Here is a 16,015-nt window from a genome sequence, read left to right on the forward strand (position 1 = left end):
CTTATAATGCAATAGGACCTAATATATAGCCTTGGGGGACACCATTTATCAGATGCCTGTAAAGTTGGTTGAAACAACATAAGCGTGAGTAAATAACAACAGAATTTTTCTGTGTTTTCTAATGAAAGGAAATTTGTTGTCTATATAGTAACAAACATTGACTTCCTATTCAACATGTTGAAGAGCCCTGAAGGAAACATTAACTTCAGCACATCCCACTGGAGGTTTTTGTGGTTGTGACCTATGTGTTTTTGAGTTCACTGCCTATTTAGGAGGAGTGTGGACTAAATGCCTTTCTCTAGGGGGAAAGTGTGCCTCTACAGACGCACAGCACTGATGAGAGGCCTCTGCTGCAGCACCCTTTGGCCCCAGACTTGTTTTCTTCATTACGCTCTGGAACGACGTAATCTCTCTAAGGAGCCATTGGCTGCATGTTTAATTGCTTCAATCCTGGACTGGAGGTGTTGAAAGTGTGCTCACAAACACAAACGGACACGCACATGGACGTATGCGCTACTTAAGAGCAGTTTGTGAGAGATATTCAAGTCAAGTGAGGCAAACGAAATCCTGTCAATGACCCGACCCAAACTAAAGCCCTTGCTGCTTTGCTCAAGACAGACTATCATTATCTATCATCATTCTGAAAGACTTGCTAAAGACGAGAGTGAATGGCTTTGCCATTTATCACCAATTGTCACAAGGTTGCTGTGATCTGTTCTGAAAGTATGATTATAAAAAGTCAGCGTATTAACCATGATGTTTAAGCTTTGGGTGGATGTTTTGTCTTGCATTTTAAAGAATGAGGTCAGGACACTTCAACGAGACACAACTGAAATCAAATGTTGCTCTAAGAGTAGATATGAATGAATTATAAATATATTTTTGAAGGTTAGAAAGAAAGAAGGAAGGAAGATCAGAGTGCCCGACATCCAGGTTCGTGCTCATGTAGGAATCTGTTCCAAGTTAGACCAGAAACATTCTCTGCAAGTAAGCAAACGCAGATGCAACCGCTTGGTCAGAGCATTTCAAGAACACAATCCGACTGGACTGCTCTGGCGGTAACAAACTGAAGTTATCATTGAGAAAAAGTATTGAGTCTGAATTGTACAGAATGTGCACATACAGTGTATTTCAAATCTAAAAAGTATATTTTTTAAAAACTGTACTTGCATATAATAATAAAAGGCCACTTAAGATTACTTAAAGAGTACAGTAACATGACTGTTTCCTTCATTAATGCTCTTTGAATTCATTTAAAATCAAACATTTTATATTAAAGTACATTTTAAATGTTTTAAAATTAGTTTGTCATGTTTAAATGTGTTGACTAGCATACTTAAACATGTAAAGTGCTAGAAAGTAACAGATCAAGAAATTGTTAAGTCTGTTGTTATATGATAGCTCAGCACACCAAAAATTTGTTTGTTATTCATGTAAAAGCTTTTTCTTTTCCTCAATGGAAAACAGCTCTATAAACAATTCTTGTTTTGCCACAGATAGAATAAGAACAAACAGGTTTAAACAACCTGAAGATGAGGAAGTGATAACAGAATTTTTATTTCTAAGATAACTATTCCTTTAATACTCAAATGCCAGGAACTATAGCCTTGGGGGATACCATTCATCAGATGCCTATAAAGTTGAAACACATTTAAAGTACTAGATTATTATTTTATTCAATATTACATTTAAAGTTAATATACATTAAATATAGTAAATTTGCAAATTTATCATTACATATGTATAATTACAAATATTTGTAAATACACAACATACAAGTTTCAAGTTTTGAAAGTATATTAAAGTACATTTTAGTTTACCATACAGTACAGTATGGTTGTCAGCATTTAAGTAAACATTAACCATATTATAAAGACAATAGATGTGATTCTGAATTGACATGAATCAGTACACTTGCTGTGTAGGTGTATTATTTTCATCATAAGCATTTTTTTAAAAGCATGCTGAAGTGTCCTTTTTTCCAGAAGGTATCTAGCTAATATTATCTCTAAAGGTCTATTTTGAGAAATATAGACACCCCATCAGCCTCAGAGAAAGTGATTCAGATTGTTTTCATCTTTCCTTCCTCTAATTTTCAACATTCTTCTTCCTTGCTCTGTTCAGTGTTAACGCCCCAGTGGCTTCATTGGCCCGTGCCAGAGCCCGAGACCCTGAGTCATCTGCTCTGCTTATCTCCTGCACCTTGTTGTCATGGATATAAAGGGGTTACACGATCAGGGGTCATCACTGTGACGCAGCACTGTGTCAGCTATAAGGAACTACATCCCACAGGTCACATTCCTGGTGCCAAAGGGCTGTATTTTTGCAGTGACATAGACTGTAATAAAACATTTTTACCGTCTTGCTAAGATTTGGCCTCTGAGGACTATTGGAAAAATAACCCAACTTAATTTAGTGGTTCTCTTTGAGTATGCCACTGTGAACACGTCAAAAGGTCTTATATATACAGTATATAAGTTTGCAAAGGTTATGTGGGTGAATCTTCACTGTTTGCACAGTGTTTTGATCATATCTAAAATATTCTTCTCAAATCTTCCTAGTGCACACAATATGTGGTGCAGCTGTCAAAATGAGACCGGTGGGTGTGATGCAAAAAATCTTTCCTGTCGTGGAGAGATTGAGACATTGAACCAGTCTCAAATGCCAGGAATGTTTCTTTTGGTTTTAATCCACCCATCTGTCAGAAAGAAAATCCCCCAAATTTGCAGGAGTTTAACTGGTAAACACCAGTGGGAAAGTCAGAGGACACTGGAAAATCACTTGACTGTACGTCTGCCAGCAGAACTTCATCTTTTGAGGTTAAATAAGCAGTTTAAGTGAGGAAGTTGACTCAATTCAAAAATAATGAACCAAGTCATTAGTTGAAGTATGATAGCTGCTTTCCAATAAAAGCATGAGGAGAGTAGTGCTGGGTAGTAAACTGCACTTAAAGCATTAGCACATTATCACTTTATCTACTGCACTACTACATAATAACTACATTAGACATGTGGATGAGGAAATGATGTCTGAATTTTTATTTTTGCATGAACTATTCCTTCATACTTAAATTCCATAGGACCTAAGATATAGCCTTGGGGGACACCGTGTATCAGATGCCTGTAAAGTTGGTTGCAACGACAATTGACCTATTGGTAAGCCCCTCCCATCGAACATAGACTAGCCAATGGCAGTCGAGTATCAGCTGCACGAGAAGTGGAACTCGGACATCTTTAGGTTTCAGCACCATAGAGAAACATTGGAAGGTCCGAAGCTTGCATCGGTTTTATGGGGTTTATGCTTCAAAAATGGAAAAACGATGTGCCTGGAGTACTTGTAACACTGATTCCAGGTATCCTGAGAGGATGGGCAATATAATTGATTTTATTACATTTCCTGAATCCAAACAAAACAGAGCAAAATGGCCCCAAGTACGCAATACAAATGAAGACAAAACGTTAATTTTCTGCTTGTCATACACTCATTAAGTTACAATTTTCATCTGCTCAAGCAGAATATTAATGCTATCTTGTGCTTTAGCAAGGCATCTCTGGCTAAAACTAGCTAACGTTAAAGTTAGTGAGTCCATGCTAATGTACAAACCTAAATAGCGGACTGTTCTCATGTCTTGTACAGTGTAGGTCAAAAACACATAAACGAAGGTCTACATTTCAGTGCCTCTCCATATTAAACTGGTTAAATGTACATTCATTTAATCGTACCCAGCGATACATAAACAGTGTTGATCCTGCATGTTGTCATCCGCGATCGTGATGACCGATCGTAAAATGAGACTTGTCCCGTTTGCATTCTGATCTGTAAACCCTCACTTCGAGTTACCCACCGTATTTATGTTAAAATATTTTATAAATCCCTCCATGGAATACTTAATTCCCATTTGGTGGCCTTCTGTGTCCAAAATTGTGCAAAAACATCTTGCTGTCATTGTAAGACAGTGAGCAAGTTTGTTTGTCCGAGGGAGCAACAGTAACTAAGGGGGGCGGGGCTTATCGATAGGTCAATTGGGTGAATAAGTAACAGCAGAATTTTCTTTTGTTTTCAAATAAAATGAAATGTGTTGTCTATAGAGTGATAAGAATCAGCTTCCTGTTCAACATGTTGAAGGAAACAAATTAAGAATCTAAGAATAAATTTTTCATTCATGTAAAATATATCCAGGTGTTTTTTTTGTGCAGATTTTCCAGGAACAAACTACATTTCAAACAGTTAGCATTGTAGCATGATAAACTGCTACCATCACACCGTATTGCACACAAAGCTTTATAGCTGAGCCAAATCATGCTAGTCTAACGTATTTTTTCATTCAAATTCATATGACAACTACTAGATCCTAATATGTTAATGTTAACATTAGCTACAACATTAACAACCAGGCCTACTGTTTGGTGTCAAACAACTGATTAATTTGCCTGCATGACACAGTAGGCTAATATAGGGTTGGAAGCATATTTTTATTGGATCAACTATGATTTTTCCATTAAACAAAACTCTACACATTAGCACAATTGCTACTACAATAGTTACAACTTTCTACAGATACAACAGTATTGTAGGGTTGTTACCTTGTTGTAAGTTGGATCAGCTACAATTCTCCCCCCAAACAAAAGTCTAAGATGCAAACCTGAACTGTCATGTCCCTCAAACGCTTCTTAAATCTTAATAAAACCGTCATATTCAGCTATTTCAAAAGTCTTCTTTGTGTGCTTGCTCTCATTTCCTGTCTTCTTTAGCTTGGCATTCAAATTAGACTTCAAGATACCTGCAAGCAAAACAAGTGACTCATCTCCATTAATGAATAACATCTGGCTTTTGCATCTTGCTGCCAACCTTTGGATGTCTGCCACCCTGCACTTGTAAATATATGGCGCCCCTGAGATGATGTACACATTCTATTAACAGTCCTGAAGATAATGGGAAGCACATTTACATTATAGGTACAGCGCTCCGTCCGACGCCACTGTATACAGAACCTTCCTGAGAGGAAGTGGCCGCATCCCGCATGTTCCAGGAGGTTCTGAGGGGTCAGTAACAGGGGCGGCTGTGATGTGCTGATAATGGCAGACGGCTCAGGGGATGAGACTGTGTGGCGTGGGTGTCCAGACAGACAGTCGCAGAGCATTCCGGTGATGTATTGCTGGGTGACTGGCAGTATCGCTAATGTGGCCCAGAGGTTTCATCCTTATCAGTGATAATGTTGTTTTGGTAGGGAGGTTAGATTATTGGAATTTACTAGTTCTCTTGGTGTAAATTGTGTTTTGTTGGGTAAAACCTTTTAATTAGAATTTATGAAATTATAATAATCTTATTCATTATTTTATTATTACATTTTTATTTAGGTAGAATTGGGGAGTAAATAGTACTAGTACATAGTACATTAACTATGTGTGTGTGTGTGTGTGTGTGTGTGTGTATATACATATATATATATATATATATATATATATATATATATATATATATATATATATATATTAGTGCTGTCAAAATTTTGGAGAATAATTTTTTCATGTTAACGTTTTAAAATTATTTAACACCGTTAACACGGGACAGGGCCTAGGGTTGGCCACCCCCCTCATAACTGCTAATTCTATCTCTTTTTTCTTGACAAGAAGTGCATTTATTCAGTCGCAGAACGTCTTTACGAACACATCAAACAGGAGATGTTTCAGACGCATGCTTCAGCGTGAGGCAACCGAGCGCTGAAACTGTACTGTGCTCGCAGCGCGTGCTCTTCAATACACGCACCAAGGTGCCGGCGCGCGCATAGCCTGTATCATTTCATATCAAATCGTGAAAGAAACTATGAGCATGCAATGTCATGATCAGTTAAGTCATGAAGTTACCAAAAAGGCGATTAAAGCTGCCATAAAACTGTGCATGCATGAAATATGTTAGGCCTATATATGAGTTACTTTAAAGGAACACTCCACTTTTTTTGGAAATAGGCTCATTTTACAACTCCCATGGAGATAAACAGTTGAGTTTTACCGATTCTGAATCCATTCAGCCGATCTCTGGGTCTGGCGGTACTTTTAGCTTAGCTTAGCATAGATCATTGAATCGGATTAGACCATTAGCATTTGGTCATCAAAAATGACCAGAGTTTCGATAATTTTCCTATTTAAAGCTCGAGTCTTCTGTAGTTACATTGTGCACTAAGACCGATGGAAAATGAAAAGTTGCGATCTTCTAGACTGATATGGCTAGGAGCTATACTCTTGTTCCGGCGTAATAATCAAGAAATAACCGTGGGTGCAGCAGGCTCAATGATATTATGAGTAGCACAGCAGGCGCAGTGATATTAGACTTATTTTTATTTTTATTATATTTTATAATTTTTATTAATATTGTAATTTAACTTTTTTATTATTTACTTTTTTAAATCACTAATAATGTACGTAAGCGTATTGCATTCACTTGAGGAAAAAAAATCTACTCTGTTTTTCTGAATTAACGAGTTAATTATCTCAGAATTAACGAGTTAATTATCTCAGAATTACGAGATAATTTTTCATAAAAAAAAAGTTTTTGCTCTGTTTTTCTGAATTAACGAGTTAATTATCTCAGAATTACGAGATAATTTTTAATAAAAAAAAGTTTTTGCTCTGTTTTTCTGAATTAACGAGTTAATTATCTCAGAATTAACAAGTTAATTATCTCAGAATTAACGAGTTAATTATCTCAGAATTACGAGATAATTTTTCATAAAAAAAAAGTTTTTGCTCTGTTTCTCTGAATTAACGAGTTAATTATCTCAGAATTACGAGATCATTTTTACTGAAAAAAAGTTTTTGCTCTGTTTTTCTGAATTAACGAGTTAATTATCTCAGAATTAACGAGTTAATTATCTCAGAATTACGAGATAATTTTTATGAAAAAAAAGTTTTTGCTCTGTTTTTCTGAATTAATGACTTAATTATCTCGTAATTCTGAGATAATTAAGTCATTAATTCAGAAAAACAGAGCAAAAACTTTTTTTTTCTTTAAAAATTATCTCGTAATTCTGAGATAATTAACTCGTTAATTCAGAAAAACAGAGTACATTTTTTTTCCTCAAGTGAATGCAATACGCTTCCATAATAATGGACTACAGTATGTAGGAGAATAATGTTATATTTTAATTATCATTGTTAAACAATTAAACAATTATTTAAAGTGGTGTCTTTTATCACATTGCTGTTGTTTTCATATTACATAATTATTATATAACATTTTAAATGTATTTCTACGTCTATGTCTATTTAAGACACATACCAGAGCAATGTTATGTTAAATTATTACATTACATTTTAATAAAAACAAAGCAAACTTAAAAGAAGACTGGCAAAATACAGACTAATTAACTTTGTAGATTTTCAGGAAGCAGAGGTTAATGGCACTCTTCTCCTGTTGCATTGTGTCTGTTAAAACAGCTTGACCCTGCTGATGTCCTCACGGCTAAACGGAAATAAGTGAAAGCAGCTTCAGAGAGAAGATTTAACTGAAGATTCGCAGATTACCACAGGAAAGACACTCAGCGTGCATACCTATTTGTTTTGCAGAAATTATTTCATTATTTTTCCAACGTCTTTTGATTGTCTCTGTGACAATAAATGCCAAATCAGTATGTAAGAGTGTGAGTTCTGACCTGTATGAGAGAGCTGCAGTCGTGGTATATTCTGGTTTCCAGCATTACTGGGCCATATTAGAGGCAGCAGTGAGTGGAGCAGAAAGATCAGCAGGCGACTGTATGGCCCAGTCCTCCACAATCCCACAATACTCATCTCCAGCTTCCTGTAGTCTGACCGTACAGGATGTCTTCTATGTCACATCACCTTCGTAGTGCTGGAAAAACAACAAACAGACACGAGCATATAAATTTAAATTAAATATCACAGTAATACTGTATTGTTCCGTTTGTACTGTAAATCGAACATAAATACAGTAGTAATAATGTAAACATGAAACACCACTGACAACTTAATGATGCCAATCAATATAATATAATATAAAAATACATTTAAATCAATAAAAATATATGTAATATTTAAAGAATTATAATATTTCTAAATTATGTTTGATCTTTTAAATAATTGTTTTAACATTATTTTAAGTTCTACAAATCATTCATCTAATAATCTGGACTATATTATGTTGGACAATAATTGTGTGTGTGTGTGTATATATATATATATATATATATATATATATATATATATATATATATATATTAAATGATTATAAGACACATTACAGTGCAACATATTATTTTGTTTCTATAATCTGATTCTAATCAATATTAAATATCAAACATATAATATAATATAATCAATAAAAACAAAATCTACAATAAAAATATATTTATATTCATTAAAATTGATAGAATTATTGTATTTTTTAAATTAAATTAGATTTTTATCAAACAAAACAAAAAATGTTTTTTTAGCATTATTTAAAGTTCTACAAATAATTAATATATAATAATCTGTAACTGGACTATATTATCTTGGACAATAATAGCATATTTAAATTTTTTAATTCTTTTTAAGACACGTTAGTACAATATACCATTCACATACCATTATTTACCATAATTTATGTAACATTATTTTGTTTCTGTAATCTAATGCTAATCCATATTAAATAACAATATAATATAATATAATGTAAAAAAAATTATATATCTTATATGTACAGCTATTTAATATTTATATAATTATTATATTATATAAACATTAAAGAAATAATAATAAATTTATTTCACAGACAAAGCATAATCTGAACAGTTCTGTTCATGGATATCCAGTTAATTATAGTGAGTTTTTCAAAATGTCTATGAATGTCTTAAATAAGAAAAGTGGGCATAAAAGAAATTGTGTTTATAAAAAATGTATATTATTTGTGGTTATAGTTTAAGGCCTTAATAGCAAGTAAGTGCAAACCAAAATTGATCAAATATTAAATTATTGCATAAAGTCTTTCTGAAGGATTCCTGTAGCCCAAATGGTAGAGCATGATCATATGTAAACCTTGAATGCAGTATCTTGATAAAGCCAAAATGCGTAAATGTAAAAAAATAGGGAACCACTGTGAATATTAATTATAATTCCTCATCAAACTGAAAATGTTCTGCCTCCTTATGGAAGGGAAAGCTCCAGATGGCATTCTTTCACAATGACATTAACCCTGTCCATGTCATCTCTTCTAAATAGAAAACAGATTATGCCATATCCTCAGGCATTAACTACCAGACTTCAGCACGCTAGCGTCGCCCAATGTACTTTACAGTCTGCTCAAATCAAAACTAAGTGCTTAAACCTGGAGGCACAACAGATGCTACTTCAAGACAAGAAACCCAAAACCTTCAGAGTGTGTGAGCGGCGTGCCGAGCTCACGACTGCGCGAGAACCAGCCTCGCGCGGAGAAGGAAACCGGAGCATTGTTTTCAAGAAAAGTTCCCATGGCTAATCAGTTGCCCTGATCTTTATTTTCTTTCCTTTAAGAGTTCACCCTACATAAACAGATCGCATGCGCAACCTAGAAACACTCGAGCGGCTTCCTCCTGTACATGCTTACCACTAAACACTGTCAAAGAAAATGCTAGAGTTCAGTCCGCAACTTTCGTACATTTCGCGGTATAGAAAGTCCAACAATTGGCAAGCTCATTGAAAGAGCAGCAGTTTTTGTGTTGGCACTCAGGGGAAGCATTTTCCCATGATGAGGGTATTGTATGTTGCGCCACTTAGACTCGCGAGGGGACCCCTGGGGACGGTTTCGACACGAAAAATGGGCTTGAGCTCAAACATATGCAAAATGAAGATAGGCTTTCTCTATTGCTCCATTCATCACCTCAAAATCTAAGCTCATTACGCTGTTACTCGTACATAATAACACTATTCAAGTTCCTCGAGTGACGGAAACCAAATGCTCCCTTCGGTATGCTGATTTATGGCAAAATTTATTACCGAAGCATTTTAAAGTGAGATATATTTATCAGACGTCCGATAGCCGGAATTCGGAATTTAAATGAATAGTTCACCCAAAAGTGATAATTTGTTGAACATTTACTCACCCTCAGGCCATCCAAGATATAGATGAGTTTGTTTCTTCATCAGATTTGTTGAAATGTAGCATTACATCATTTGCTCACCAATGGATCCTCTGTAGTGAATGGATGCCGTCAGAATGAGAGTCCAAACAGCTCATAAAAACATCACAATAATCCACAAGTAATTAACACCACTCCAGTCCATCAATTAATGTCTTGTGTAGTGAAAAGCTGCGTGACTGTAAGACATAAATCTATCATTAAGGTGTTTTTAACTTCAAACCGTCACTTCTGGCCAAAATATAATCCAAAAAAAGTCCATAATACATAACTCTTTCTCCAGTGAAAATGTCCATCTCCTGTTGTCCTCTAACATAAAAGTCCACAAACATATTTGTTTAGAGCTGGCTTGTAAATGGTGGTTAATCTATGCATATTTCGCTCCTGATTCAGACAAGATGACTGTTCCACTGGAGAAAGAAATATTATGCATTATGGACTCGTATTTCAATCGGAAGCAATGGTTTGAAGTTAAAAACGTATTGATCATGGAATTTGTTTCTTATAAACACACAGCTTTTCACTTCACAAGTTTGCCACAAGATTACTTGTGTATTATTCTGTTGTTTCTGCTGTTTGGACACTCATTCTGACGGCACCCATTCACTGCAGTGTATCCATTGGCGAACAAGTGATGGAATGCTACATTTCATTAGATTCTGCTGAAGAAACAAACTTATCTACATCTTGGGTGGCCAGCCTGAGGGTCAGCAAATTCTCAGCAAATTTTCATTTTTTAAGGTGAACTGTTCCTTTAAGTGCTGTGGTATCAGGTTTACTGCTGCGCTACATTATACCCTCCGGGTGGATTCAGCGGTCGTGATAACTGGATTTACTGTGTTGGCTGGAGCACAGGTGCTCCAGGAGAGATCAGGGACTCTTATTAGCTCTGATTGTTGACTCAAACCTATTAATCTCCCAGAGAAAGCAAAAGAAAACATATCATTCCTGGCACCACAACAACTATGTGTGAGCTGTGCAAGGTAGTGATGGTCTGGCACATACTAATATAGGCATATTTTTCATTAGAGTACTATCTGTATTCTTTATGTCTCTATTTAGCAGATATGAATCCAGTTGGGAGCGCAGGATAGATTTGAATTATGCTGTATTAAAAAGGTCCCTTCTGTGGTCTTGGTTTTTATAGAATGAGTGGGATTTGGTTTCAATCATTATTAATGACTCTTTGGAGATTTGTAGCCTATTATGTGCTGCTACTAGAGTTTGTAACGTTGCATAACTACTTTTGACAATCAGCATAAAGTCTGGTCCACTTTGCACTTTGAATATACACTCACCTAAAGGATTATTAGGAACACCTGTTCAATGTCTCATTAATCCAATTATCTAATCAACCAATCACATGGCAGTTGCTTCAATGCATTTAGGGGTGTGGTCCTGGTCAAGACAATCTCCTGAACTTACGGGGGAAGTCGTGGCCTAATGGTTAGAGAGTCGGACTTGTAATCCGAAGGTTGCAGGTTCGAGTCTCCGGCCGGCAGGGATTGTAGGTGGGGGGAGTGAATGTCCAGCGCTCTCTCCACCCTTAATACCACGACTGAGGTGCCCTTGAGCAAGGCACCGAACCCCCAACTGCTCCCCGGGCGCTGCAGCATAAAATGGCTGCCCACTGCTCCGGGTGTATTTTCACTGCTGTGTGTGTGCACGTTGGATGGGTTAAATCCAGAGCACGAATTCCGAGTATGGGTCACCATACTTGGCTGAATGTCACTTCACTTCAACTCCAAACTGAATGTCAGAATGGGAAAGAAAGGTGATTTAAGCAATTTTGAGAGTGGCATGGTTGTTGGTGCCAGACGGGCCGGTCTGAGTATTTCACAATCTGCTCAGTTACTGGGATTTTCACGCACAACCATTTCTAGGGTTTACAAAGAATGGTGTGAAAAGGGAAAAACATCCAGTATGCGGCAGTCCTGTGGGCGAAAATGCCTTGTTGATGCTAGAGGTCAGAGGAGAATGGGCCGACTGATTCAAGCTGATAGAAGAGCAACTTTGACTGAAATAACCACTCGTTACAACCGAGGTATGCAGCAAAGTATTTGTGAAGCCACAACACGCACAACCTTGAGGCGGATGGGCTACAACAGCAGAAGACCACTCCGGGTACCACTCATCTCCACTACAAATAGGAAAAAGAGGCTACAATTTGCACGAGCTCACCAAAATTGGATGGTTGAAGACTGGAAAAATGTTGCCTGGTCTGATGAGTCTCGATTTCTGTTGAGACATTCAGATGGTAGAGTCAGAATTTGGCGTAAACAGAATGAGAACATGGATCCATCATGCCTTGTTACCACTGTGCAGGCTGGTGGTGGTGGTGTAATGGTGTGGGGGATGTTTTCTTGGCACACTTTAGGCCCCTTAGTGCCAATTGGGCATCGTTTAAATGCCACGGCCTACCTGAGCATTGTTTCTGACCATGTCCATCCCTTTATGACCACCATGTACCCATCCTCTGATGGCTACTTCACGAGGATAATGCACCATGTCACAAAGCTCGAATCATTTCAAATTGGTTTCTTGAACATGACAATGAGTTCACTGAACTAAAATGGCCCCCACAGTCACCAGATCTCAACCCAATAGAGCATCTTTGGGATGTGGTGGAACGGGAGCTTCGTGCCCTGGATGTGCATCCCACAAATCTCCATCAACTGCAAGATGCTATCCTATCAATATGGGCCAACATTTCTAAAGAATGCTTTCAGCACCTTGTTGAATCAATGCCACGTAGAATTAAGGCAGTTCTGAAGGCGAAAGGGGGTCAAACACAGTATTAGTATGGTGTTCCTAATAATCCTTTAGGTGAGTGTATATGTATATATATATATAATTTTTTTTTTTTTATATATATTACCCCCAGTTAAATTAAGTAATTAAATACTACTAAACTACTAAATATAATACTAATTCTACTCATAATAATAATAATAATAATAATAATAAATTTATTTCACAGACAAAGCATAGTCTGAACAGTTCTGTTCATGGATATCCAGTTACTTTATATAGTGAGTGTTTCAAAATGTCTCTGAATGTCTTTGAAAAGTGAAAAAAGTGGGCATAAAAGAAATTTGTATATTATTTGTGGTTATAGTTTAAGGCCTTAGTAGCTAGTAAGTGCAAACCAAAATTGATCAAATATTAAATTATTCCAAAACGTCTTTCTGAAGGATTCCTGTAGCCCAAATGGTAGAGCATGATCATATGTAAACCTTGAATGCAGTATCTTGATAAAGCGTCTGCCAAATGCGTAAATGTAAAAAAATAGGGAAGCACTGTAAATATTAATTAGGAACAAAATAAACAGACATGTGCTGTATCAGACAAAATTTGCCTGTAGATTGACCTGTTCTAGATAACAGTTAGTCATCAGCTTTTTCAATATGAGGAAAGACAAGAAACACACACTAACTGTGGGAAAATCGTCAAGCTTCGGGAAGAGGAAGTAGTTGATATTAAGTCACTTCCAGACGACAAAAGCTACACAACGTGAACGAAGAGAGAAATGGCAGCTCACTCCGGATATAGCGCCTGTTTCCTTGGACACATGTTTCCCTGCGTTGTTAAGAATCATGGAAAACTAGCGGCTGTCAGGGTCACGGTCGAAAAATGACCTAATTTACAACCTTGACTGGCAAAGCTTGAAGAGTGACTGTAGACATTGTCCTACTAATGCTGCTTTAGACAGATGAAAATACAGTCGAAGAGCTCCGATCACTGCTGCCAGGACACTTTTCCATCCGGACCTCACATGTTAAGCACACCGAGGTTTCTCTAGGACAAAAAGCCTCTTGGAAAAACTGCAAACATCTTAACAGGCAGACAGGAAAATAATGATCCCTGCAGGGTGACACATAGTCGGGGACTTTGTCAAAGTAATGGATGAACACTCTCACTTCCTCTTGAGCTTGTGAGTGGACAGAATAGAGAGAGCGGCGGGGAGTCTTTCATTGCTCTGCATCAACAACCTCTGATCCGATCCAGCAAAAAAAAATAAAACACCACTTAAGACCCTGTCAACAGATCACTATTGGCACCAAATATAATTGCAGTATGTTTGTATAAACAATAAAACATTCACTTAACCAATTGTGGGATTGGGATGTGTCAAATGTGTTTTTGTGATAGTATCAGGTTTATATACTTTTATTCAAGTTTTTGGCTACTATAGTATACAAACATTTATTTTATTTTAATATATATATATATATATATATATAAATTTATTTACATTTACATTTAGTCATTAAGCAGACGCTTTTATCCAAAACGACTTACAAATGAGGACAATAGAAGCAATCAAAACCAACAAAAGAGTAACAATATGCAACCGTTATGACATTCTATGTACTGTATTATTCCATGGTCTGTCTGAATACTGGATTCTGATTGGCTGGAAGGTATGCAGTAAAACCGTTTAATGCACAGGTAATTCCAAGTCAGTTTAATCACCGCACAAACACACAGAGAGCGAGAGAGAGAGAGAGAGAGAGAGAGAGAGAGAGAAAGAGAGAGGTCGGAGATCACAGATTGCGCTGCACACACACATAATTTTGTCAACGCTTCCCCACAATTTTTATTCATAAAATATGGAGGTTCTTCGCCTCCACGTCATGTATTAAAATCCTTTAATGCACGGCTAGCAGTTGATTATCCCTTACTTATATTCTATATACATTCTAATACAAAAGATGCAAAAATGTGATCAAACATTCAAACATTTAATAATGAAAGTTTAGAATTCTGTAAATGTCATATAGACATTTCAGCGATGTACATGTGCAATTAACAAATTCAAATCTTTGATATGAGTCATTTTATATCCTGGTGATAGTATATCATAATATAGTTATTCTCGCTGAAAATTCAATGAAAAAACACTTAAAAATTATTGGTGAATTGGTGGTAAAATTGTACCAAACTAATTTGTTTTTATACATTAATATAATTAATATATTTGTATACAAATATTTATTTTATTTACATATTCCCCCCCAAAAAATAAAAAACAACAACCACAAAAATATACATTCTAAATTAAATCATACGTAGCGCCACAATTTAATGAATGTTCAAACATCCAATAAAGAAAGTTTAGTTAGTTTAGTTATTTTTGCTGAAAATGCTATTAAAAATAAATTAACAACACACTTTCCGTATGATTTCGTGCAATTTTATTTGCATGCAAAATATGCATTTGTTTTAACTAAGCGTGAAGGAACTTCCCTATCGCCATTCCTAAAACTAACCCTCAGTGGTGCAAATTCAGCACCATTTCAACAAAACCATTCAAAACCGTTTTTATACGGAATCGCCAATTTGTAAAATCGTTACGTTTCTCATGAGATCGGGTTTTATATTATTCATATGTGCTAAAGCCTAAAGCTTGAGTTAATACACTTGAATAAAAACAGGGCTGCGTTTCCCAAAAGCATCGTAAGCTTAAATCGTAGACCTATTGAAACCAATGGAGCTACAATCAACTGAAGCTTATGATGCTTTTGGGAAACGGAACCCAGCACAACTAAAATTAGAAAACAAAGACTCTGAATTCTGATTGGCTGATCCACATTCGTAGACATTGCTTAACTGCATTTTACATTTTTAGTCAACTAGTTCTTCCTCGTTTTGACTTGTTAGGGACTCTTTCCAGTTTCTTCTCATTAGGCGAACTAGCCTAATAGCCACACAAATATATCACATTATATAAATATATGTCATACCATCATACTGCCCAGCTCTAAATGTCTCATTAAAACTACTAAGTTACATTTAACGGTATAAAATTAAAATGAATTCATAAATGAGCAGCCAAACCCAACTTGTACAAAGAGAGATGCGGAAAATTACTTATTCATTGAAAGTCTCAATGTGAATGAAAGG

The 16,015-nt window shown here is 36.1% G+C and overlaps 1 protein-coding gene across 1 annotated transcript in view; it reads right to left on the minus strand.

The window, feature by feature from the left end:
- Positions 1–16,015, minus strand: part of LOC306874513 (semaphorin-3D-like) — a 60,460-nt gene that overhangs the window by 26,065 nt on the left and 18,380 nt on the right. The window contains exon 2 of the mRNA XM_079424627.1: positions 7,649–7,845. Within this exon, the coding sequence (XP_079280753.1) occupies positions 7,649–7,784 (136 nt within the window). The 5' untranslated portion in view covers positions 7,785–7,845. The remainder of the gene's footprint in view (positions 1–7,648; positions 7,846–16,015) is intronic.

This window comes from Barbus barbus (genome assembly GCF_936440315.1).
Source record: "Barbus barbus genome assembly, chromosome: 9".
NCBI lineage: Eukaryota > Metazoa > Chordata > Actinopteri > Cypriniformes > Cyprinidae > Barbus > Barbus barbus.